Source organism: Xenopus laevis, chromosome 8L (assembly GCF_017654675.1).
Source record: "Xenopus laevis strain J_2021 chromosome 8L, Xenopus_laevis_v10.1, whole genome shotgun sequence".
Classification (NCBI taxonomy): domain Eukaryota; kingdom Metazoa; phylum Chordata; class Amphibia; order Anura; family Pipidae; genus Xenopus; species Xenopus laevis.
Genome location: NC_054385.1, coordinates 55,247,993 through 55,275,837, shown reverse-complemented (window position 1 = coordinate 55,275,837; position 27,845 = coordinate 55,247,993). Strand labels below are relative to the sequence as shown.

The following is a 27,845-nucleotide window of genomic DNA, read 5'->3' as shown; positions in this document are numbered from 1 at the left end:
GGTAAGCATTGCTACTAGAAAGAGATGGAGTACTGTTATATCACAATGGCTAGGGTATTTATCAGACAGGTCAGGGCGAGTTAAACCTCCATCGTTTCTGCCAAGAAGGGTTGTTTCTGCCAAGAAGGGTTGTTACACTGCTTTTTACACCCTTTTTTACTGCATAAATAATTTTACACAAAATAATAAATAGGCCTCTAAAAGTTCCATGATCTTTCTGTTGAGTAAAAAAGGTGTTTCAGAAATATTATTGCCTACTAAAGCCAAGCAACACTGACCATTTTTCCATGATGATTTGGAAGCTCACTGTATAGCTGGAGTCTACAGAAGATAATTTAATACATCCCTGCAGAGGAAGTAACATGATATAACATTCTATATGCTTTGCAACATGCATGTAGAAATGTAACTATATCTTCCCCTCAAACCCCAATAACCAGGAATCTATCTTTGTTAAAAGACATTTAAATGAACAAGATAATTGATCCTCTCTGCGTTAAAAACTCATAACACTGTACTGTACAGGCCTTGGCAGAATGTCGTAGAAATACATAATTTTCAGCACTCACATGTGCTCTATGAATAATCATGATGTTTACGAATTTTGTGGCTCACATAAGCACTGTATGAATAGAGATTCACATCGGCAACACTACAAATGCAAAAATACCAACAGATTAGAGCTGCCAAGAAAAGAAATATAAAGATAATAATCCACTCCCTTGCTTACTGAATATATATTTCATGAGAAGAATGTGAAAATCCGTGAAAGAGTCATATGTTTAGTATTTTAATTAAAATATTTGTTCTATAAACAATCTTAGGGTTATATTTAAACTAAACATAGTTGCTGAAAAAAAAATAAAGCGATGCCATACTCTCAAGCAGCTGCACTTTGGTTATTTTAACCACACAAAGGCAAATTAACTTATAAAAACTATATGGTTGTTGCATCAAAACAGGAATTAAAATGTAAGTGGAAATGTGCCACCCATTGTATTGAAGTGTAAGATATTAGGAAGAGGGAACAACAGGATCAAAGGAGTGAATGGAGGTTCTATGGCACAGCAGAACCCACTTCAATGGAGTAGACTGGCCTCTCCCTGCCTACATATATATGTTTTTAAGGGGCAGAAGTATCAAAATCTGAGTTTAGTATAGGAATAAATAGAACGTGGGTGAGCTTTATTTATTAAGCTCTGAATAAAATCTGCCCCTAAAAATATGGGTGCAGATGTTAATACAATACAGTAAATAACATGAAATATCACAATTTCACATTCCAAAAACACCAGAAAGAACAAAGTGGACAAAATAGGAATGTTTGGCATGTCAACAAAACTATAGCAACAGCTTGTGGTTTGTGTTTATATATGAGTATAAAGAGATGATAGCTAATATATAATTAATCCGTATTGAAAGCAACAGCAGCCTATAGGGTTTATTTAATGTTTACATGATTTTGTAACAGACTTAAGATATGAAGATCCAAATTACAGAAAGATCTATTGTCCAGAAAACCCCAGGTCCTGTGCATTCTGGATAACAGGTCCCATACATGTACTTATGTTTATGACTGTTCCAAACAGCAAATTACATACATAGATTCAGTGCAGAATTGAATAACGACAACTGATTAGGAACTTGCCAGTGGCCAGCAGAATTCAGCAACCAGGACACTTAAGAGTTGACTTCTTAACACCTGAGCTTTTGCAGCATAAAATTGTGATTATGGCATAAAAACATGCTTGAGAGAAACATGCAATCACGTTTTTTTTACTGTGAACCACATCAATACACAAGCTCAAACATTAATAAATAATCTCCTAAGTAGCTCATCATTTCATTGTATGCACCCAGACCATAAATAGCTATCAAGAAACAAAAAATGTATGTTAGTTTCTGCATACACTGATATTTAAAGTGGACCTGTCATCCAGACATAAAACACTGAATAATAAAAGTCATTTTCAAATTAAACATGAAATCCAAATTCTTTTTTTTATTAAAGCATGCATAGTTGTTGTAAACTAATTTAAAAATCTCAGCTGTCACTCAAATATTGCCTGCCCCTCCTCTATGCCTTAGGCATAGAGGCGGAGCAAGCAATTACTTTCACTTTCCATTCAGCACTTACTAGATGTCATTGCTCTCCCCACATTCCCCCTCTCTCTTTATCATTAAATTGTGTAACCAGGGCATGAGGATGGACATCAGGTCCCCCATTCTAGTGCACAAACAAGATTTTTAGATGATACAAGGCTTGAATTAAAAACAGTGTCCACAAAATGGCTCCTGTCTGCTTGCTATAGTATCAAAATGTGAGAAAGAAACAAGATTCAAATAATTTATATAGTGTAGTAAAAGTTCATTTTGCTTGACTAACGTGATAAAATAGGATTTGGAATATTTTTTTTCAGGTGATGGGTCTCCTTTAAGGAATAAATGTAAAATAGTATTCAATAGTAGTACTAGTAGACAATTACAAGGGGTGTTCATTTGAAGGTAAGATATACAGTATTTTTGTCTATTTTAATGCAATTATAATATAGGGGTAGGGTTATATTTTTGTGGATAAACAAGCAAGAGGATCATCAAACTGCTCTATGAAAAACTATAGAAAAACTAATTATAAGAATACAAATACAGCAAATAGAAAAGAAAAAGAACATATGGATATTTAATATGGAATGGGAAACATTGTATACTGCTTTGTAAAAATAATACCAATGCAATGCTTGTTCATTTTTGATTTATGGTGAACTAGCGCTGTGTGTAGTTGCTGAGCAGAACGGTGTTTGAATAGTGAAATCTGTTCTGACAAACTGAAACCTCATTCTTCTTTGTTAGATATGTTTATTTGTTTAAACACTTTCATGACCAGAGCACCAAATGTCAGCATTGTATCAAATACCAGATTAATGGGAGAAAAGAGTCAACAGCTGAAGGTTTAACCTCAAAAGTGTGTATAAACATTTTCCTGTAGTAAAGGCAAGTCTCTTTCTGGCCTCATTTGTAAAGAACCACTTCTGTGAAACAAGGAATAAATACCAATGGGTTAGGTTAAGCGATAATAATGAAATACATTTCCTAATATAAATACCAATAAACTCAAGTTGCTTCTCCAGCCAGTTGGTTTTCCACGCCAACAAATATCAAATACTGTGGGTTTCAAAAAAAAAGTCAACCCCATCCTTTATAAATTATATTACCCCAACACATTAAGGGCTACTGTACCATTTCCAGTAGACATGAGCACTGTGCATATTTAAATAGATTTAAAGTTATAGCCCACTGCCAAGCTCCTCTTGATAAACAGTAATCACAGTAACAGCTTCCTTATTTTTGACATGCCCAATAAGGCATGATTAGAATCTATCATCAGTCGTGGATTTCAGAAGAGTTTGTTCATCCTCCAACCCAGTATCATGTTTATTGCAGAGCTTTTCCTTTCTTTTGACGTCATTCTGACCCATTCACAGAATAGTCTAGAATAATGGCTTTGGTGCTGCTAATGTATCCAAACCTCTAAGTGAAAAATATCTGTACACTGGCCAAAGATGTTGTTCTGGAGAGTGTTGAATCTGTACATCACTACTAAGTACTGTTTGATTCAGGCAATGCACCAATGTAGCTTTACTTTCATAAAAGCAGGTGAGGGGAACCTGAAAATGCACTACAATTTGTGACTTGTGACACAGACGCTGTATTGCAAATAAAACATTTGTCCAAGCTATTTCTGGGCCATTAATGAGCTGTGTGTAATTGATCACCATAGAGATATGTACAAATCAGAAAGACTTTTTTTTTTTAAAATATAATGCTTAACTGTATAAAAAAACATTTATATCTCATATACTATGGCTTGCACTTTACCTGCATATAAACTGTGAAGTAGGCTGTAGTAACATTGTTTTGTTTTGTATCGCAGGTTGATATACCAAAGCACTATTATATTGCCGGTGTTCAACCATTAAATCTTACTAGCCTTCAGTTTTCAGAATATAAAAGTTTATTTTGGTACCAGACTATGGTCACATGACCACCACTAGTAACTTTTTTGGTTGCTAGGCCTTGTCTGTTTTCCAATAACATGTAAATATGTTCAGTATTACTGCAGCAATAGCAAGTTACTAACCAAACATTCTTTAGGACTGTTTCAAAGAAAAGGAAAAAATGCCTGTTTCCTCTATGTTCCACCACTAGATGAAGCACCTTCTGTTTACTTTGTCTTATGTACTTATAGGCAGCACTGTTATTTCCAATCATTTGGAGGGTTTCCTTTCTTTTTTTTTTATTGGGTTATCTCTTCAACAACTGGAGGAACACATGCTATTGCTTGAGTAAAAGGGAAGTGTGGAGACCATATAATATGACACGGGCAAAAAGTTGCAATGTTAGTCATATAGAACAGCAGTACTAGCGAAAACAATGTATAATTACAATGAAATGTGCTTTCTTTTCACATTTTCCACATTATAAGTAAGCACATCAACAGTGTATTTAATAAATAACATGAGTAATACAGATGTGACTGAGTTATTGCCTGCATAATCATTAGTATTGTTTTGCTCAACCCTTTGTCCATTAGATATCTTAAACTTTAGCATGAGGTGGGCAAAGTCCCCCTGACTGGAAACCTTTAATATGTACACTAGCCAAATATCCAAAGCATAGCAGTTCCACCACTTCAGTTTCTATCTGAGGGAACAGCAGTGATGAAAACAGCAAAATCCACTGACAGGCAGTTCTCATTGTACACTGTAACATCACAAGGGATGTTGATTTCCTTTATCAACTGACATTCGATATACAGTACCATAGGAAGCATTATTCACGTTCATTAGAGGTAAATTCCAGTACTTATTGGCATTTTTTGAATTATGTTTCTCTCTGAAGGGTTGTTTGTACGATTTGATGAGTTTTTGAGACAAGAAAACCTACAACAAACCAGACCCTATCGGTTTACAAATGTGCAAACATGCAATTTACTGAAAATTAAATATATTAAGGAACAAAATTCTTCATCAAATGTATTTTATACAAAAAGTAATGGGCCTCATCATGTAATGCTGCTTTTGTAGCTTTGTCATTTAGTTTTAAAATGTGTTGGGAAAACAGTATTTCAGATACTTATCATAATATAACATAACCCCTGTCCGCCAAGTATTGAGAGCTCACTTAAGCAAGTTCATTGGTTACAGTACTTGTGGCTTCTGAGAGACATAGGAGAGTCAGGCTTAAATAGCTTGTTCATAGAGTCCAATTGGCACATTTACATACTTGCAAATTTTCGATTTGGAAGTATCCGCCATACTTCGCGCAACCACATCAGACGTTATTTCGAGACAAATACATGTAGTCATGAAAAATATAAATAAATATGTTTCCCAGATAATGGTTGGATCTAAAACATATACATGTACCTCAAACCATGAGGTTTTCTCTAAAACTTTCACTGGGATCAAATACTCGAAATTATAGTCTTACACGCATACAACCACTGTTTGAAAACAAGGTGGCTTTATGATTAATGTTTAGTACTCTGCAGACCACAAACATTCTGCTCTGCTTTACCATAAAAAAGTGATTTTTTTTAGTGGTTCCAATCACAACCACATTTCTGCTGCAAGCTTTGTAAATAAATGCCAAGACTTACCAAAGCTTACTTACTTTTATATACACTACAAAAATGAAACGAACCTCCTCCTCGGAGCACCCATATAATTCCACTTACAGATTAGACTTGATACAACCCGAACAGGTAACGTGTGATGGCACACTGCACTCATAAACAATAAACACTGATAAATGGAAATAAATGCTTGGGACCTGGGGTTTTACGGATAAGATCTCATTCCTTAATTTGGATTATCTGCTACAAGTCTGCTGAAAATCATTTACACACTTTGGGGCCCATTTACTTTGCTCGAGTGAAGGAATAGAATAAAAAACATTGAATTTGGAATCTTTTTTTTTGGCTACTTCGACCATCGAATTGACTACTTCGACCTTTGACTACAACTTTGAATCGAACAATTCGAACTAAAAATCGTTTGAATATTCGACCATTCGATAGTACTGTCTCTTTATAAAAAACTTTGACCCCCTACTTCGCCACCTAAAACCTACCGAAGTGCAATGTTAGCCTATGGGGAAGGTCCCCATAGGCTTTCCAACAATTTTTTGGTCGAAGAAAAATCGTTTGATTGATGGATTAAAATCCTTCTAATCGAACGATTCGAAGGATTTAATAGTTCGATCTAACGATTTTTCATTCCATCGTTCGAGTAAATCCTTCGACTTCGACATTCGAAGTTGAAGGATTTATATTCGGCAGTCGAATATCGAGGGTTGATTAACCCTCGATATTCGACCATATGTAAATCTGCCCCTAAATAAACCCATTAGGATTATTTTGCCACCAATATGGATTCATGGAGATTGGCTACTGTCAAATACAATGTACTGTTTTATTATTACAGAGAAAAGGCAGGTTTCCAGAAAAGGCATCCCATACATATTAGCTGTCAGACCTTTTAAAATCCTACTTGTCAGATATAATGTGTCTAGGAGTTTATTTAGAGCTATGTGACTCTGTCCATCAAGTTGATGTTGTGCTGACGGTTAGTGAATAGAATCTCTCTTGGGAATGAGTGGGACAACCTTGTCATAGACTTTATGTCAAGAAAACAACACTCTCAGCCACACCAGACACCCCAAAACATACGAACACCCACAAGATTAATTCCCTGCCACCATCTATAGAAACTGAAAGTGACACCAATGCATCAAACACTCTCTCCTACAATGGGTAGTCAGGGTTAGATCATACTAGTTCAACAAGCACTCCAGCAGCCAAAGGGTTAAATTACATTCAAACACACTCTCCTGCTAACCAAACTCGTTATTTAGCATATAAATACTGTATGTAACTTTCCCTTTAAACACATTCAAAGGGTTAATACATCTAGGCAAAAGCCTTCATATGGGTGTAGAGTTCTTTAGAGCATGAGGACATAACATATTCAATTTTATATTTAATATTACAGAAGTAAACAGTGCAGTTATAAAAAAAAAGTTGTTACCAAGAAGATATACATAAAATACAGAAATACAAACAGTAAGTAAATAAAAGGGGATAAAAGACTGAGAAACCCTATACGTAGCAAACTAGAATTTCTTTGTGTCCTCCTGAGGGAAAAGTTGGAAACCTGGTCACATCCATATGTGGGCAATCAAAATGATACCAAACATGAAGGATGTCTCATGTTCCAATCCCCCGGGAACCATCCCTCCTAACTGGTGGGTATAGGCTGTTTGGTATCATTAGGAAGCAGGTAATCTCCTCATAACCAATAAATGAGTTATGAGAATGTGAAACATATGACAGTGGAGCTATGGATCCTTTCCTATAATCCATCTATTTTGTAATAATCCCCTCCCCCCCCCTGCAGTTTAGGCTCACAGCTACTTTATTTTGATCAATTGATCAAAAGAACTGACTGGCACAGTTTCCTTGCCCAAATGTTGTGACTCCGAATTGTCTCAGAAGGCAGATATAACAAAATTTTGCTTGTTAGGTCACATGCAGGTTAAGGTTTCGCAGATTAAGGTCAGGCACGGGTTGAGTTATTCCTGACCTCACATCAATAGTAGGCATCCCCAAGCACAATCCCTACCTTGTCCTTTATTTCAGACATGCAAGGCAGGAGTAGCAAAGGATGCTGGGACCAGAGAAGCCTTGTTTGCCTGATTTGCACCTTTCCAAGCAAGGTTTATCAGATTACTTGAAAACTGAGGGATACAATCAGTGCAGCCCTCCTGTAACGAACACTCACCCTGGTGGTCTAGTGGGCTGGCGGGGAAGCTCGCCATGTGGTCCTTCTTCCGCAGTTGCCCGTAATTACTAGTGTGGAGGAAAAGTTATGCAGGCCATGCTTGGACCGCAGATCCCCCCCTTAGTGGAGTGGATGGTCTCAAAGTGCCCATGGGGCCCTTTTAGAAACTGTTTCAAGGCTTCCCTAAGATTGTGTAACATCTGCTGAGTCGGTTCTTATCAGTATCCTGTATTGTTTTTATATTCTGTGCCTAGGTGAATCGTCCTTGAAGTTACTCCTTAGTTTCTCTCATACAAGTTAATTGGACACTGAAATGTACTCCCTTACCTCCTTTCCGATGAACATTGGTTACCAGAGGGTATATAATGTCTGGTCAATCTTTTGTTCTGTCTCTATTGAGTACAGTATCCATGTAGCTCGTGTATGTTTATTATATAAATAATAAACTTGGTTAACCCTTTCTACCTCACGTGATCTCTGGTCTTTGGATTTTCCCCCAACATTAGGGTGCACACAACACGCACTTCCAGGTTTTACGTGCCGTACATGTGACGTCATCACTCTGAAATTCTATTATTTAAAGGGGCTTTGAGCTCAAACTCATTGCCTGTTGTTAGGTCTAACTTGTTAGTATCCTGGGTGCGATTTTTTTCCTGTCTGATTCCAGTTTTGATCCTTGCCTGCCTGATGATTCTGAAATCTACCGATATTGACCCTTGCCTATACCGACCACTGCCTGTCTGACCCTGCTTGAACTCTGCCTGTACCGACAGCCTACAAGACTACGCTTTTCGTCTATTCCCTGAACTGTTGCCTTCCCTCCAAAACCTTGGTAACGACCGTGCCCCTTTGCCTGTCCAGAACTCTTGCTGGCTCCTCTCTTATTAAGACCTGGTGGCATCTGAGTAGCTGAGGGCTCCTCCCGAAGCCAAAGGCGGCTGCTACAGACGGAAGCGGAGACGTGGCCAGGGAGCCTAGCACTTGTTCTGTATTTAGGGAGCCGATCGCGACACCTCCTGGCTATTAGTGATGTGTGCAGACCAGGAAAAACAACCTGCACCCAAACCTAACCTGCAAAACCTTAACTCTTACTCCACCCTAACCCTCAAAATATTGCCATTGTAGGACCCACTCCCAATCCGCGTCTTCCCACTCTGTATGCTTTTTCTGTCTACACTTCTGGTTCCAAGACAGGGAATCTTGGGGAGCAGTGGAGTGTACATCCCCAGTCTGACCTGCACCTGACCCAAATGCCCATCATTACTAGACATATCCTTAAGTGATCTGGCAAAGGCAGTAACAATTCAAGTTGAACTCCATGCCTCATGCAGAAATTCGAATCGGTGCTTGGTGTAAAACACACACTCCTCCAACTACAGGGCCACAAATGCTTTATGTTTGGTGACTACAGAGAGGCAACGTCAAATTAGCCCACAGAGATTCAGTGACTAGAGGGTTTTAGGCTAAAGAGATAGTTCCCTGGGTTGGAGGAGCCTGTATGCTTTGGTCACCCGGCTGTGTTGCTATATGCTACTTCAGGACACAGAGGGACACTGCAGCAGACGTACTATTGAGTTCAGCACGTGGGTCACCGACTGATAAATGCGCATCTTTATAATACCTGGTTATGAAAAAAAGTCCTATCACCTTGGTTAAGGGAAATCTTAATTTCGTCTACACATACAAATAATCTAAGCAAGGCAACTGGACCTTGTTTAAGGGGTACTCTTAATACACAGGTGAATATATTCGCTGACACCCTTACTGAAACCGCTGCCGCCAGCAACGCGTGAACGCGCCTACTACGTTTATACGCAGGTTTATAGCCCTACGAACTCGCAGTTGTGCTGGCGTCAAGCGGCGGACTGATACGCATGGGTCACGTGGTGTATCCAAGCTTGGCAGTTCGAGAAAGGAGGAAGTTTGAACCCATTACAACACCGTACTTGCCCGCTAGGAGGGGGCGGACATGGTGGCCAAGGTGAGTGATCCTCCTCCTCATTCGCAATGTTGTGTCTTTCTGAGTACAAGTGTTTAATGTGCGTTGAAGCTGTGTGACTAAGCCTCCTGTCACTTCCCTGAGCAACATCTGTCACATTTTATTTTGTACATTGAACCACTCCTGTGCCCTGTCTCTCCTCCTAAATGTTCTTGTCCCTGTCCTGTCTCTGTTTCCCCCCCAAAACCTCTACATGTCCAATACCTACAGTCCAATGACAGCTCCCATGTATCTATTCAGCAGCCTGGCAGTTTTATCTCACCCAAAAAGTTTCCATTGGGCAACCTTTCAGCAGTTTCATAGCAAAGGGCCTCTGTGGACTTTCTAGCTTTAATCATGAAACATGTGCGGGGCTGGAGGCTAGTGTGCCGGGCAGCAGCTGATCCCTTTATGTGTGTATAGCAGGGGTGTCCAAACTTTTTGCAATGAGGGCCAGATTTGGTGAGGTGAAAATGTGTGGGGGCCGACCATTCAGTCTGACATCCATTCTGATGTAGCTAGCTTGTGATCAGGATCATTCACTCATTGGAGATGGACACGTACACAGCGTTTAAGAAGTGGAGTCTGTTTGGACTTATTCTCCGCACCTCATTTATACAAGAAATCGAGTAGCCATAGCAGTAATATTGGGCTCATTAGTGAAATGATCTTCCACTCAGGGCCGGAACTAGGGGTAAGCAGAGTAGGCACGTGCCTAGGGCGCAAAGCTGAGGGGGCGCCAGGCACGTACCTGCTCTTTCGCCTACCCCATGTCTGGTCCTGTGTCTCCCTGGCTGCCGCTGGTAATTTGCGTTTAAATGCGCTTGGCGCGTACTTTCGCGCATGCACGTACTTGCGCGCTGGCGCATACTTTTGCGCATGCGTGTTTGAGCCATTGGCCCGGCTCTGCTGCCACTTGGTTTATACTGCTGCCTGTGTGCTGAAGGTGTTGGCAATAGACACGTACTGGCACGTAGTGAGGCACCGATCTCGCATACATCTTTATTTTACTGTACTGGCACATCAGAACGTCTATTGCACCTTCAGCCCTAAGCCAGTATGAGTAGACCAAGTGGCACATCAATTTACTAATCATGTGCCCTTCCTGATTGCACTGTGCTGGCGGACCACAATATTATTAATTTCATGATGGAGGCTGAGGGCCGGTGTAAATCTGAAAACTGGCCACAATTGGCCCCCGGATCTGACTTTGGACATTCCGGGTGTATAGCATTCTTCCATGTCCAGATCTCACCCTCTGGAAACCCAAGCCCCTATAACATCTATTTACATAAAGATGTACATGCAGTTTGAAGTCTGAATTTAGCGTCCATTCACATTTCAGAATAAACATGATGTTGAGGTTCAATAAGTTCTTATAAGTAGTGACACTTTTCCTGATAAAGTAGACTAGCCACAAACCCCGCTCTGTCTGCTATTAGAAATGCTCTCACTAGAGAAAATGTGCTGAAAAAATGTATAGCAGTTGTCACATACCATGCAACTATCTGTGTGAGAAGTTTTTTGGCTTTTTTTTTTTTATTAAATGTCTTTTTTGCTCTATTCCCTGCAGATATTCAAGTTGGCCGCAGTGCCTGCAAGTTTGGTTTTTACCTCATATGGCCTTTATGCTGTTTCAGATCGGGAGCCTAAAGGAAATCTCTTGAGCCCTGTTCAGGTATTGTCCTCTGTTTAACTGTTTGAAATAATTGGATTCAAACATGGCCGCTATATGGTTATCTTTGCTGGGGTCCGGCTTCCCAACACTGGGGCCCGGCTTCCTAGACAAAGTTTGTGTACATGCAAGAAGGTTAATTACCTCCAGATGAAACTGAACCTAATGTGGGGCAGTAGGGCAGGCATTGATGTGAGCAATATAGGTGGTGCTAATCAATTATGTGACACATCTTCATAGATGGTGCTTAATGTAGCACAGCAACAGCCAGTGATACCATAGGCATTGTCAGTGTTAATGGTAAAATATAACCCCCTTTTTGACATGAGATCATTTATTTGGAGCTTCCAAAAATAAATATAAATGTATTGTGCTTCTTACACACTTACCTGATTTCACAGAATAAGACTTAATAAATGTGTTTACTGATCAATGTTATAATAAAGTGTGTGTGTGTGTATATATATACACATACACACTATTATTTAGACCTTGAAAAAGTATAAGCAAACAAAATATTTCTCATTTATAGCTATCCATTTATTCCGTTCCTGCTCAAAAATCCAAATATATTGAAGAACACCCAGGTCGTCTCCAGTCTGGGTTCTCTTCAGTGCGGGAAACCATTTGGCCTTTTGTGATATGGGGCAAGGTAAGTTCTCCTGTCTTTGCTTTATTCCATTCTTTAATATGGTGAACTTTTACATATTTTAATTACTTACTATTAGCAACACTTCACTTAAATGTAAGAACCAATCCCAGCAGTATATAAAAGCCTAAAGTATGATTTGGGTTTATAGATGGATTAACATAAATATTAAACTATTTAAAACCTCAAACGAAGAAATACGATGTGATTAATGGCGGAGCTCTGCCCTTGCACGCCAGCTCCTGCTGAACTGCTGCTCTCGCGACGAATCGGCTCCTTCCAGCCGGCTTCTACTCACACACTCTCTGTCATCGCTGTATAGCGCTGTTCAAAGCATTATCGGAGTCTGGCTTGTTAGTATCAAATAAATGGCTTTATTGAGCGCTTTAACATAGCTGAGGAGGGGGATTCCCCTGACAGAGTGTGTGTATTTAAAATCTCAAAACGGATTCAAGGGGTTTTACAACTTAGCAACAACCAACTTAACAATTAATTATTAGTATGATGTAGAAAGTGATCTTCTGAGATCATTTGCAAATGGTTGGGGGGCATACAGTGGAACCCCATTTTTACGGGAAGGAAATAGCCTTTTCCCTGAAATGACGGATACCAGGAATTTTACACCGATTTTTTTTGGTCCCCGGGAACATGTAAAAGAGTGGTTTCAGTGTATTTCAATAGTTACGTATTAAAATCTGTGTAATCTAAACAGAATATCTGTTTCTCTGCAATACAATGTGGGCTTTACATTCTTAATGGTATTTGTATGGCAGCCCTCATACACTGCATAGTTGCATGTTTAAATACATTATATTAGGCCTATGGACAATGTTGTGCTGCCAGCAAGGAACACCTGTCCCTGCATTTTCATGCTGAAAGCCTATGGCAGCCTGTTCAGTGACAGACGTTTTTTCCACTGTCAGAAATATCCTGGCGAGCAAATGCTTGGTGTGACAAGGCCTTAGAGCTTCTGAAACAAATCACATTTTACCAGTTCATGGTAACTGCACTATATTTAAAGGCATACAAACTGCTTTCATGGTAAATGTGTAGCATAAGTGCCTTAAGAAGAAACATGGTGCTTTCTGCACTACCTCTAATCTGTATATATGATTTCCTTTTTTTATGCCAACCACTTTTAGTTATTTTGCTTTTCCAATTTCTTTATTTTTAACTACATTTTTAACATAAAATTACACGGATCAGCACAGGGATTCCTTACTGAGCCCCCTTAAGCAGTGGGGTCTATCCCCATAACTGTTAAACCACTGTATACAATAGGTTGTATTTAAGAGGCCAAAATACGTGTAGCATTTTGCTTATCTGCTATTATTTGCTAGGAACACACACAAGGTTTAACTACTTCAACTGTTTTTCCATAGCATTTTTGTTCATCTGTCAGAAATGGAGTGGAAGATACAGTACAATTTGGGAAAGGTGAGTACAAGGGGTAAACCAAAAATAATTATCCTTGCTAGATTGCACTGAATACTTAAAGGAGAACTATCGCAAAATTAGCACGCTTCCTCATACTGAAGTAAGAAACTTTCTAAATACAATCAATTAAATATTCTGCATTGTTTCTGAAATAATCAAGTTTATCTTCACTATCCCTCTCTCAGCATCTGTTTCTCTTCATTCTGTCTTCATGCAGCAGTTGGGTGTCGATGAATGATCCAATATATAGCCTTTCCTTGCAGATGAATTAGAGCTCACTCAAATAACTGATTCCAGTACAAACAAAATCTAACAAAATAACTGCCGTTTGCACAAATTCTTCATGTAGAGAGACAGGATTTCTGTTCATTTTAATAGAGTGAGCTCTAATCTTCTAGGCAAAAGGAGACCCCCTATAAGATATATTGGATCATTCATCTGACACCCAACTCCTGAATGAAGAGAGAATGAGGAGAAACAGATGCTGCGAGAGGAATAGTGATTACTTAAGAAATGGTACAGAATATTTAATTGATTGTAATTATAAAGTATCTTATTTCATGAACGTCGCACCATCCGATTTAGTACATCAAGAACATCATTCGTGAACTTGGAACTCTAACCCCAAGTGGCCTGAATGAAAGTTCAACTTTCCCTTGTCTGAATGAAAGTTTACCACTGCATACTTTTATTGGCAAACAACTATTGACCAATTGATTGATTTTACTCTTAGGTACATGGTCATTATTATTTCCATGTAAATATTTATTTTCCATTTTTTCTTTTGCCCCAAATAAACAATTATGTTCTAATTCACAATGATCGATATCCCTTTTTCTTCTCATTCCCTCTTGCTCCTGTTCCACTGTATAATAGCTTGCTCTAATTATAATGAAGCTAATAAGGCTCACTTTAATCTCTGTAATAGTGATGTATGGCAGGCTAATGATACACAGATCCGTGTCCGTGACGTCGCATTGACGTAAGTACACGTGACCACTCACATCCAATAGAGACGAATGCGACTACGTAAAGATCACGAGTGCCTCGTCATCTTGCCTTTGAGAAAGCCCTCGTGGCGAAACGCGCGTCAGGCGTACAGCTTTGGCTGATTTTTTTGAAACTTGCGTATGCAAGTGGGGAAAGGAATTGGTCACATGGATGGTGGTCAAATTACTCTTGAAAAACTTGGTGGAAGCTCCACATGTTTTTGATATTTGGCATACGAACCTTGTTTGGTGTTGCTTTCTACGCACTAGGTATGGGGATTAGGCCTCACTGATATAGAGGTGCCTCTGAGAGGACACAGTGGTAGGAAAATTTAACGGCACACTAGACTCTGCTTGTTTTGGCTCATTTTATACCTTATATGCCAAATTTTTAGACAGACTAAACGACTGCATTGAACGTATGTCTGATCATATTTATTACTGAACTGTATTTTTTTGCCACCAAGATTTTGCTTGATACCACCACTCTGCAATCCTCCGACCACTTTCCTTTGTACACATATAAAAAAAAATTTAAGAGGGCTGATAGGTGGATGTAAGATCACAGTGGGGTCAGTGTACTAACAGTGTTGCACACTGAGCATCCCAGATATCATACACCTGGTCGTTATACATCGAGTGTTTTTAACTTAATGAAATCCCTCCTTTTTTTTAACAAAGTAATTAAATGTTAAGTTTTAAGTAAAAGTCCACTCAGCAATTGGATATCAGTGGATTATGAACTGTCTATCACATATGTGACACTCTTTGGCACCGGAGCACTTTATATACCAATCAACTTTCTCTTAACTTATATATTTAATGAATTTCTCACAAATATGAATTTCAAACACACAAGTGATTGAACAAACCACAAACAAAGGTGTTTTCACAACAATGGACAGCAATGTTTAGTGGTATTCTCCTCACGAATGATGTTCTTGATGTACTAAATTGGATGGTGTTACGTTCATGACTCTCTTTGGTGGTTCCTTTCTTTTGGGAACTCTTTTCTCTGTTTTCATGTGTATATATAAAGAGTTGTCAGCACAACCATATTTAATTGGACGCAATTAGAACAATGGGGCTGTGTTAGGAGGTGCGGATATCCTATATATAACATCTTATTTCAGTATGCTGAAGCTATTATTAAATTTTCATTTTTGCAATAGTGCCCCTTTAATTTTAAAGTTTGGTCATAAGATCCAAGCAAATTCTTTCTTTTGGACTGAGACTCTGAGGGCTAATTAATACTATATATACAATTTTTTTTCCAGTGCCTCTACACCCAGTAAGATCTTTGCTCTTATTTTCTCTTTTGTAGTAGACTGATTCAAATCCAGCAGATTGGTTGCTAATAGAAAGTGTGTTGGTGCAAGTTGCACGTAAAAACTTCTGATTTGTCAGCCTAATAACCTTTATTATAAGAAACCAGAAGGTGAAATTACCAATCTCTATAGGGAGTAAAGCCAAATACAGTGAACCCCGTCTTTACATTTTCCCGGGGACCGAAAAAATCAGTGTAAAATCCAGGTATCCGTTATATTAGGGAAAACGATATTTCCGAGCCGTAAAAATGGGGTTCCACTGTACACAACCCCAAACCATTGTAAAGACCATACCTGTAGCATATCAGCTGCCACTGGTCTAAATTTGTGAGAATAAAATATTTACTAGTCCTGTAAATACCAACAGAGACTTAGTGCCCTTGTTTAACAGGACTATGGTTGATTGTAAACATGGAGAGCTTTTGTGAGATGTGCATTGGATTCTGGTGTTGGTATATTACTGTCTGTGTTGTTCTATTTCTCTCTTGGTGCAGCTTCAATGAAAATGTGAGTGTCCCATTTCTCAGAATAAGTGGATGGAAGGTTATACTTATCCTAAATACAGAATATATGGATGAACCCTGTTGCTGTACTTGAATCAGGAAGGATATTTTTCGCATGTTGTTTTCCATTTTGTTGTACATTAGTTCATACTTGTCAAGTATTCAAAATAGTGGTTATTATCACAATGATGGAGGGCAGCTCTCTGCAGCAGGCCCATTTTATGCAATGGGTTTTTTAGTTTCTTATTATACTGATTTATGTTTCAGATAGTTACGTCTACCTGAAGAATCCTCCTCCAGAATTCCTTGCAAGACTGGGTATAATCACTGTGAGCGGTTTAGCTGGTTTGGTTTTGGCAAGAAAAGGTAAGCTTCCACTCATACTTTATTAGATTAGGTTAGAGTTAGTTTGCATATGCCAGATATGAAGACCTGAATAGGACATTGATTGATTTCAATTACATTTTTTGTTAAATGTCCATCTTTTACATTGGCTGACAAATCGAGCTTAATGTTTTACTAAACAACATGCAACAGCAACATACAAAAGAACTGAAAATATCAAGAATAGATCCTTTCCCTTTCGAGGGTGGCAGAGCTGTCCAACTTTTTACGGTGCCTAAATTCCTTTGAAGTAACTCCTGTATCTTTTGGCTGGATATTCATTGAGAGAATACAGTGCTGATGGGCACTCAGGAAGACAGGGCTTCTCTTGTTTTATGCCTCACTGACCACACAATTTCATCTCTTTAATCAAAGCTCTTGTTTGTAAATTAATTTTCTACCCACTGAACTGAAAATCATTGATAATATAATATATTAATGTGTTTTGGGGAACTGAATAATCTAAGTAGATAAAACATACTTATGCATTTTTAGACCAGACTGTTGTCTCAAAATGCAAATTGTATTTTTGTTTCTGTTTTCCTTGCTTTGATTGCTGTATTCGGCTTTAACAGGATCCAGACTAAAGAAAATTGCGTACCCCCTGGGGCTTACAGCATTAGGTATTTCCGTTTGTTATCCAACCCAAGCAGTCATTTTTGCGAAGGTGAGCAACCGATAATGTATTATTAATATAGAATCTTAGCCATTTCGGTATCACTGAGATTTTGAAATGTCACTAAACATTTGCAAGCGCAAGCACATATTTCGCTTAGATTAGAATTCTTGCAAATTCTGAATCACTGAATAATTTATTGCTTATATATTTAAACCTGAGACCAGAAAGCTATTTGCATTACCTGTGTGCTTTTACAATTAGGACTGTTTTCTGACCAGTTGATGCTGGCACAAACCAGTAATATTTGGAATATATAGATATTTCTTGCTTCACAATCATGTTCTAAATGTGTTTTGGGTTGTTTTTTTTGCCAGTTAACAGGGCGAAAAGTCTATGCAGTAAGTCATCGGACATATGATACATTGAGTTCCTTCTGGAAAGCAAACATTAACAAAGCTCAAACACAAACTGAAGATCTTAAGGTATGATTGCTTTGTATTAGTAAAGCTACACAGGTTTAAAAATTGTGCTTTTAGTTTTGTGGTTCATATAATGAAATGTTTTAGTATAACAGCACTGGCACTTTTCAGCCTTAAAAAAATCTCACTAGAACATCTTGCGACTGAAAAGGGCCAAAACCAACACTTTTATTCATTAAACATTGAAGTGAAAAGGAAGCAGCAATGGTAGTTTTGGGCACTTTTCTTTCAGCTGTAATATTCCAACACAGAATACACACAATATGTAATCGGCCTAAATTAAGAATTCTTTCTCCAACAACCCAAATGAGACTTTAGTTGGAAAGGCACCAATGAGCAGAACTTTGAACCATTAATGTGAAGAGATCTTGTACTCAAGTGACTGCAAGATTGGTAAATGTGATGGAGTTAAAATATAAAGATGATTGTAAAAATAAACACTGCAATTATACTGTAGATGTGGCTTGTTTTAGTTTATTAGATATAAGATTAATCCTATTACTATAAGCAGGCCCGTGTTTACAGTTGTAGCATATACTACAGAGCCTGATGCACTGATGGATTTTGTATAACAGAAGTTGAATTTACAGCAAAAACATTGGCTTATTGAACTGTCTATATTCACCATTTTGGAAAAATAAAAATAAATGCACTATACATTTCACTATGCTAAGCTGTGTAATAATGGCAGTCAATGGATAAAAAGGCATTTAGGTAGAAATATGTTTTCCCAACTACATAATATTCTAATTTACCTTGAACATACTGTTATCCTCCATTGTTATTTTAAACATAGCTTGCTGAAATTTGTGGGGGGGTCCACCTGTTATGGCAGCACGTCAGTAAGAATTCAATGAATAAGTCTTGTACTGCACATAGTTTCTACCTTTTTGTTTTAATTAAGAAACATAGAATATTTTGGTGCAGTGGTCAGTGCAGAACATTGAAATGGAAAATACTTCAACTTCCTGCCTTGGAATTTTTGGATACTTTCTTTTCATAATTGTAGATACTTACCCCAATCATATCTGTAGCTATAAGTAGAGCTTCAGTTGCAGCTAAAATGCAATCCAGCATGCCTCCATGTAAACTGAAAAAATTCAAGTTTCGTAGATATTTCAGCTGAATTCAGATGAAGGGCATGATTACTAACGTGACACCTCCCCGACAGCCAATATAGTTGTAATTACCAACCCCCTAGACTAATACTGGCACAGCATTGACTCCCGTCTCCCAACAGCCCATGCAAACTCACAAACACACTCCCTTTTTGCAGTTAGGTCCATAAATATTTGGACAGACAACTTTTTTTTCTAGCATAAAGGAAATCTGGAGAGTCTTTGAAAGTATGAAAAAATTTAGTTTTTATTACCGCACTACATGTTTCAGACCCAACTGTTCCCAGAGGAAGGACCAGTTGGGTCTGAAACATGTAGTGCGGTAATAAAAACTACATTTTTTCATACTTTCAAAGACTCTCCAGATTTCCTTTATGCTACATGATACCATTGTGGAGATGGCTACTCCATGTGTCTGTTGAAGAGTCTGACTAACCAAGTCAATTAGAGGATTACTGAGGAATAATTTCCAGTTTTCATAGAACTTTCAAGAACCAAAGTTATAAAAAAAAAAGTTGTCTGTCCAAATATTTATGGACCTAACTGCATAAATGTCCATATAAAATGATATGTGTGCAGGACTTTGAGCTTCACTCGAGTGGCTGGTATTTGAATTTGCATAGAATTGCACTAGGTGATTATGGCAATGAGTATATTATTATCTAATAAGTATATTATCTATAGAACAGAGGGGCACCATGGAGTTTATTGTTCTGACTGGCAGGAAGTCTCCATAAATCCAGGAACAACTGTGCAAATTGTAATAATTTAGTTAACCCCATTTGCTATGAAAAGCAATTAGAAGACATTTCTTCCGTCTGTTACTGATATGCAGGGCCAATTGCCTTGTACTTTGCACTTAGTTTCAGCAATTGCTGTAACAGATTTTTTTTTTTTTTACTCCAGCTGCTAATAACATTTCTCTAGGAGGGAAGATGCAGCTACTCCATAAAAACACCCAAGGTTTATTTTCCAAAAATATGTCAGGATTATTCCCTGCAGTGTATTGCATACTGGATAGCATGCACTGCTTTATTAAGCTGATCAGGGCTGATACAAAGATGAGGAAAGCCTAGGATAGTGCAGTGTAGTAATGGTAAGGTATCTTCATGTGACATGTGGGCTTACTCCCATACTCCTTCTGTATTAAAGAAAATCTCACAGTCTAAAATTGTACACATGTGGGGCTATATGGGTTAAAAAAACAAAAAAAAAGCTTTTTTAAAGTTGTCCTTGTCCTTTAACTGTCCCCGGCATTACAGATTTTATGTGGATATTAGGTCACTTATTTGTTTAACTGTACTGTTGTTGAATTGTTTATAAACTTGGCAGGTACCAGTTTCAGTGACAGAAGGGGACCATCATCAAGAGGAAGTTTTGGAAAAGCTGATACAGGACCAGACTAACATCACCAAGGATGAGGACCCAGAACCCCTAATTGTTGTGGAGACCGAACTTCCTGCTCTGATAAATGAAGAAATACTTGATGTAATGCATTCAAATGAAGGGGTTCTAGATAATCAGGAGAAACCGGCAACTGTCCCTTCAGGTATGTTTTTATTGAACTGAAAATGGAAATCTTTATCATTGAAAAGAAAAGGTGATCTGTGTGGAGTTTACAAATATATCTTAAACAGGCAGGAGCTTAAAATCATAAATATAAAATACTGACTGTGCATTGTGATAATTAGGCTTGGGGGTAATTATAAGCCCACGCAATGCCCGAAATACTCCTTATTGCTCAATAAAACAAATGTGAACTCCTCCTGTCTGTCTGTTTTGAAACTTTAGATTCAGAAAATGATCAGAAGTTTAAACCTGACCCGAGCCTTCTGGATCATGGACAAGCAAACCCTGAAGATGTAGACATGTACAGCACCAGAAGCTGAATTAAATTAATCGAACCCTTAAGTGCTTTATTCAGGAATCCTAACAGAATGTCTGCATTGTACTGTCTGTTTGCTTTTGTCATCCTTTCAATTTCTACCCTATATTTTGTCATCATACACGGACACTGTTAACAAAACTGTTTATAAAAGAAATTAAAATTATTTATCACATGGCAGCATTCTTAATTGTATTAAAATAGCTTTTTTTTATCTACTCACAGAAGTGACTGAATACATGAAAAAGATTTTTTTTTTTTTTTTTTTTTTTTATTTGCTGAAATGGTTCTTATGTTTCAGATGCAATGCGGGCTAAGTTGTCACTGTTAATATGAAAGACATGCCAGCCTTCTTTCTCTGAAAGATCCAAAGCCCCTCTTCTTTTGTAGTATTCAACTGCAGATGAATTCCAGGACAGGACTAAGAAATTCATACATTTGCAGTGTTGATCGATTGCTTCCTGTTGGCAAGTAGTTCATATATTTTATGAACAAAATCACCATCTTTCACTCATACTGGACAAAATAGTTATTATTTTAATCAGGCTAGGCCAATTAAACTATCCGAATACATCCTCTGTGACCCTGATTATGCACCAGTGGTGATCACAAGTCGAGCAAAATGTCTCTTTAAGGCAATCCGCTCTACTATGACTAAAACAAAATTAGTTTATTCAAAATAATCTTATGACCGTTTTGAGCTCGGAAGCACAGTAAACAAATACAAGTATTGGATTTGTTAGCCGGAACCCGTTATCCAAAAAGCTCTGAATTACGGAAAGGCTGTCTTCCATAGACTCCGGTGTTATCCAAATTTCTAAAAATGATTTCCATTTTCTCTGTAGTAAAAAAACAGTACCTTATACTTGAAACTAAGATATAATAAATCCTTATTGGAAGCAAAACCAGCCTGTTGGGCTTATTTAATATTTACATGATTATGAAGATCCAAATTATGGAAAGATCCATTATCAGGAAAGCCCGATGCATAACAAGTCCCATACCTGTACCATACAGATACAACTAGTACAAATGGAAAAGTAAGAACTGCCCACAACTCTGGAAAGTGTTGAACATAGCAACCATCTTGCAACTTTACTTTTTGGACTTCTCTTTATTGTTAAATTATGGGGGTTACCGTAACTAGTTTTCATACAGTATTGTAGAGCTGTGTATGCATCTTTCCCGATCACTTGAGCAATGATCTCTGCTATCTATGTCAATGACTATTTCTAGTCCTTAATTACTACTCTGCTTGCAATAACCCATCTTTCACAACAAGCATGTACTAAATACACAGAGCACAACAAGAATGGAAATATAAGACTATAAGCTAGGTCTGGATAAAGTGATACATATGAAAATGAGCTGGATTCATGACCTGCCTTTTAAAGATGCATTCTCATTGGTATAGTAAATAAAGAGGCTGAAGTAGCAGATCTAGCTGTATCTATGGTATTTATGGTCACGCTACATATTTCAAGTTTGGAATCAGTTATTTGAATGAGCTCTAATACATCTGCTAGGAAAGGAAGACCCCTATAAGATATATTGGATCTAACTGTCAATGAATATCTGACACCCAACTGCTGCATGAAGACAGAATGAAGAGAAACAGATGCTGAGAGAGGAATAGTAATGACAAACTTAATTATTTCAGAAACGGTACAGAATTTTTAATTGATTATTTAAAAATGGCTTATTTCAGTGTGATGAAGCATATTCAATTTTACATTTTATAAAATCCCCTTTAAAGACTAGTTAGAGGGTTTGGTGATGACACCCACAATCTGTTATGCTTGTGCTGTGCTACTATCAGGCATAATAGGTGGGTGTAGCAATAGCTGAAACTCACTTGAGTTATATTTTCACATTATCATTAAATAATATATTCAAAGCACTTATTCATAATCCTAATATAAGGTTTTGTGAAAATAGTGATTAAAATCATTGGGACTTACCTGGCTGAGTCTTTTGAGAATTTCTGATCCTATTCCTAAACCTGTTGCATTAAAGAAAACATGGCATCAGGTGGTTATATGCATGAGTTATTTTAACTGTTTAGGCGCAGCTGAATGTGTGTTTGCATGGAAACGTGTGGCACAAAAAGGGTTCAAGGATTTTTAGGGATTTGTCATTTGAACCTGTAAGCCATTCCATGGAAGTTCTTTCGAGGAAGATGATTGGCAAGCACAGGGGCTTATTTATACATACATCCATACATACATGGATACTTTCATTAGGTACACAAAATAAGTCAACATTTGTTGGCAAATTTGGGGCTAGTTGCGTAGCCATATTCAAGTCACTTTGAGAACAGATCCAGTATTCCCCAGTAATGTCAGAAGTGATGAGCATCTTTGTGTGCGTACCGTTACCAAATATACCAATTATATATTAAACCTCAAATTTTCTGGTCAGACTTTTTGGGGCAAAACTTTGAATTTTTCAACATTTCTTATAGCCAGATGCTGAAAAAATCCCAAATCCGAAAACCTGCCATCTCAGACCTGTCAAGGTCCTGTATAAGTCAATGGGAGAGGCACCTTTCCAAAATTGAAGTTATAGTGGTCTTCAGAGGGTTTAGCCTGAAAATCCAACTTTTTTGGGTTGGGTTGAAAACTCAAAAAAATTTGAGCGATTCAGGTTTTCGCTCGATATTATCAAGTTTTTCCAATCCAATTAATCTGGGTTATTTTATTAATAAATAAGGTAAAATCGAGCATGGGAGTTTAATAATATAAAATAAATTCAGATTTTAGTAAATAACCCCTAAAGTGTTACCTCGATACTGCTCCATCACAAAGAATTCCTCAAAATGCAACTCTCTTCCTGCCCATGGATCATATGTGAAATAATACATTGCAAAACCGACAACTGTTCTGCCTGAGAATGAGTACAGGTTATTTTTCCAAAAATAATATTGCCAAGTGACATGCTGTATATGCTTCATTTTATTTGTCTTTTTTTAATGTCTCCTAAAAGTATATCAAAATGTTTTTAAAAAAAGACTCCTTCCCAGCTTGTTAAACAAGCTCTTCATTAAATAAATCCCATGCAGCTGCAGAAAGAGTAGGCAGATATTCATTAGACATGGGAAACCAGGAAGCTTATTATACCCATGGTTGATTGAACCTCTGCAGTAAGCCCAGCTCAAACAGCTGCATTTCCCTAAGGGAAACAAACATTGAGAAACCTATGATACTACACACACCTGCAACACAGTGACATTGGTTGTGCCCAAGTGATAAATGTTTTTTTAATTCCCCTATACTACCTGAACCCATGGAAAATAAAGAAAATGAAAAACGTCCATGCTGTCCTTACCCGTGAATTAACAGCATTGCAACTGTGACATATTCCATTACAAAGAGCTGATCCTGCTTTTCATGTGTATTTTTAACACTACACTTTAGCCAAAAATGGCAATATTATTTTACACCACTGCAGAGCTGGTGTAACCCATTAAAGTAAATATTATTCAGTACCTAGGTTCTGGTGAACTGGGGGAGAATTGGGGGTGTGAAAAGCTGTGTAAAATGGTAATATTCAGTTTCCATGAAACACCAGAATTTGAAATCTGCGGCACATATGCCAAAATTAATTACACAGCTGATTATGCATAGTGGTGTTTGGTGTATCCTAAAGACACTGTATTTCAATTTAGTTACTGTAACATTAATATTGTGACATCATAAGTGGTGATGCTTTATGGTTAGTGTATAAGAAAGGGGATTGTTGCCAGCAGTGGTGAAAAGCAGTGCTGCAATTGAACTAGCACTGGCAGGTTCCTCAGCGAATTAACTAGTCAACCTAAAATTATTCTATGAAAAGTAATGCAACCCATTTAAAGGAATGGTTCGGTATACAAATTAAAACTGAGTAAATAGAAAATTAAAAACATTTTTTATTTTGCACTGCCTATATATTAACCCAGTTTTTGTTTTTATACTGAACAATTCCTTTAAGGACTAAACAGGAAGCATTGCTGGATAATTTGACTTTGAGATTACTAAAACTGTATCTGGGCACTTTTGCTGGATGAAGAATATAGGAATGTTTATGCTTTTAATGTACAGCCTGTAATCACTTACTTGAAGTGTCAGAAACATTTTCCTTTGGGAATTCTGCTACTAGACAGTAGTAGCAAGGCTGCCCTCCAAAGCCATCTTCAAGTAGATCTGGATCAAGAGAAACAAATATTTAAAAGTATAACAAACCATTATTATAGTTAATGGTGATCTATAAGGGTGGAAATAAAGGACAGATAAATAAAAATTGTCACTTTGGGACTGGGCCTGCATTCAGTTGTGTCAAGATTCTTGAAACAACTCTTGAGGACAGATGGGGAGAATTGGCAGTAGAGAGAGGTTAGAAAATGTGAAATAAAATAGATGGGAAGAATTGGCAGTAGAGAGAGTTTAAAATATGTGAAATAAAATAGATGGGAAAAATTGGGGCAAATATACAGGATAGATAGTTGGGAAGATGTGCGATGTTAGTAACAATGTAACTGACAGGACAGTGAGCATGTGGAATAGGGATAGAATCCACAGGGTATAGTAGAATTTACTTTAAAACATCACATCTATCCATGTATACATCTACAGATCAGCATGAACAACAGCATGACTGCATTAAACATACCACTTGTTGCCGCTGCATCCAACATGGGAGCCTTTATTGGTGTAAGCACAGTATTATCTAGAATAACTAGAGAGCCATTTCTGCTACATTGTTTCTAAATCATTTTTCACCATTTACATGTGCATTGAGCTGATGGAGACATTGTGAGGTCTTCAAGGACTACCATGGACCATGTTGATGGCCACAGAACCCTCAAGCTGACTTTTCCTTTCATGCCATGTGCCCATCCTTTCTTTGGGTCAGCACTGAGATTGTCATTTACATTGTAACCAACTTAATTTCCTCAATTTGAAATAGTCTATAGTCTTCTCTATCCAGTAGCAAAAAGAATAATTATATATATACTATCTATAGGTGGAATATGCAGTATTTTCTCTGTAAGAAGCTTTTTACTAACATTCCTGAATAGCGCTTAGTATAAGGGAATAATGATGTTATTACAGGCAAGGAGCAAAACTTATGACTTTGTCCCAATTGCAGCACATCTGTACTTTTTCATTGCTGGGCATTTATTCCAGGCTAGTCCCATGTTGGCCACATTGCTATAGAAAGGTTAGAGTAAGACTAGAGCACCTGAGAAAAAAGGCTTAAACTGCAAGGGAGAAATAAGGTAGAAAATAATATAATTGGTGGTTTAATACGATCTGAGTATAATGTAAATGTCTTACCCTGTTCAGTTATTTTCACAGCATTTGACATATTTTCGTAAGCAGCGAGTTCCTGGAAAATAAAGGAACCACCATTATAATCTGGTTATCTCAGTGTCAGCCTTATTATGTGTTTCAATTAATATTTTATCAACACAGAAATTATTATGTTCAGTCAAAACTATAAAGCATTAGAGATTGTCATCTTGATCTTTATGGCATTATTTAATCTTGACATGTTATTATTTTTTTTTTCTTACGGTGATGTAAAAGTCAAGAACTCACTTTGATAAGTCGGAGAATATCACAACAGTCTTCCTTCGTAGCCTTCCTTATTGTGAATCCAGGACTATTACAGCTGCTTGTGTTAGTAAATCCTCCTTCAGCCCCTTCCCATTTCTTAGTGGGGTTGGATTTGCTCTCTTCAGAACTTTGTGTTGGAATGCATTGCGGTATATTTATCAAAGAGTGAAGTTAGAGATCGCCACAGTCCTCTAGAGCGAAATTCTGCCACTCTCCATTCATTTCTATGGGAGTTTGAAAGGTGTATTTTGATACTTTCACCTCTTTTAAAAATCCCATAGAAATGAATGAATCGAGGCGGAATTTCACTCTAGCGGACTGTGGCGATCTCTAACTTCACTCTTTGATAAATATACCCCATTGTTCTCCCCACCTTCTGCCTGGCTGATTGCTACTCTCATTCACATGTTTGCTGTTTTTGTTGCCCTTTAACAGATGCTACCTACTGAGACACCAAATCCAAATGGATTGGAGCTGATTTTTATGGAGGGATAAAAAAGGCCATTATTCACCCTTATTTTGCTCTACCCAAACTCCCAGCACACTCCAATACAGTGTTCAAGCATGCTGGAAGCCATAATCTAACAATCTCTTATATTAAAGGCTTTTACAGTTACATGTATTTAAATATTTATATTAATATAATAGTTACTGCACTGGTGGACATACATGTGCCCTTTTTTTCTGATATAAAACAGGATTGGTGCTACCAAGAATTATACAGATGCGGACTGACAGATATAGCATTTAAATGTAATTTAATTATTTTTACTTTCTGGTGTTACTGGCCCTTTAAAGTCAAATGCATAATTTAGGTTTTAGGCTTTCCTATGTGTGAAATATATTTAAAAAAGTATCAATACCCATTCCTGTGAGCACCGTTGGCTATATGAACTCATATGGTGGAGCCTTCACACACTTTTTTGCTGTGCCTAATAGAGATAGCTGTTGAAATTTGAATGATAAATATTCCAACGATCTGATTGGCTAGAGACTGATTGGCTTGACACCGGTTCTTACTCTGTCCAGTTTAAAGCATAGGGATGCATAAATGAAAATTAATTTCAAAAGGTGCTTAAGCCCTAGGGAGAAAGGCCTGAAAAATATAACATTTCTTGAAACTAAAATAAAGTAAAATAATGAAAAGACAATACTATGGCTAGAAAATATGGTGAATGAGTTATAGTAGGACACCTTCAAGAAAAATATTTTTTCATGTTTCAGTCCTAAGAGTATGTCTGGGCCTATAAATATTTTCAAATGCTTTTTAAGCAACACAAGACAGTACAGGGAAATATGTATTATAATGTATTAAGATACATAGTGACAGCAAGCTACACATTACTTTAGGATAATTTATAGG

At 37.5% G+C, this 27,845-nt stretch overlaps 2 protein-coding genes across 2 annotated transcripts; one reads left to right on the top strand and one right to left on the bottom strand.

Annotated features, from left to right (window-relative positions):
- Positions 1-9,791: 9,791 nt before the first annotated feature.
- Positions 9,792-21,060, top strand: apool.L (apolipoprotein O-like L homeolog). The gene is given in 9 exon segments (NM_001094534.1): positions 9,792-9,822; positions 11,393-11,497; positions 12,027-12,146; positions 13,526-13,580; positions 16,668-16,766; positions 17,360-17,451; positions 17,778-17,885; positions 20,333-20,549; positions 20,792-21,060. Coding segments are annotated over 9 exon segments (906 nt in total). The 5' UTR covers positions 9,792-9,810; the 3' UTR covers positions 20,890-21,060.
- An 84-nt stretch (positions 21,061-21,144) lies between these two features.
- On the bottom strand, positions 21,145-27,392 carry satl1.L (spermidine/spermine N1-acetyl transferase like 1 L homeolog). The gene is given in 7 exon segments (NM_001095305.1): positions 21,145-21,346; positions 22,847-22,887; positions 23,670-23,771; positions 24,980-25,066; positions 26,201-26,252; positions 26,465-26,637; positions 27,346-27,392. Coding segments are annotated over 7 exon segments (630 nt in total). The 5' UTR covers positions 27,350-27,392; the 3' UTR covers positions 21,145-21,175.
- Positions 27,393-27,845: the final 453 nt, after the last annotated feature.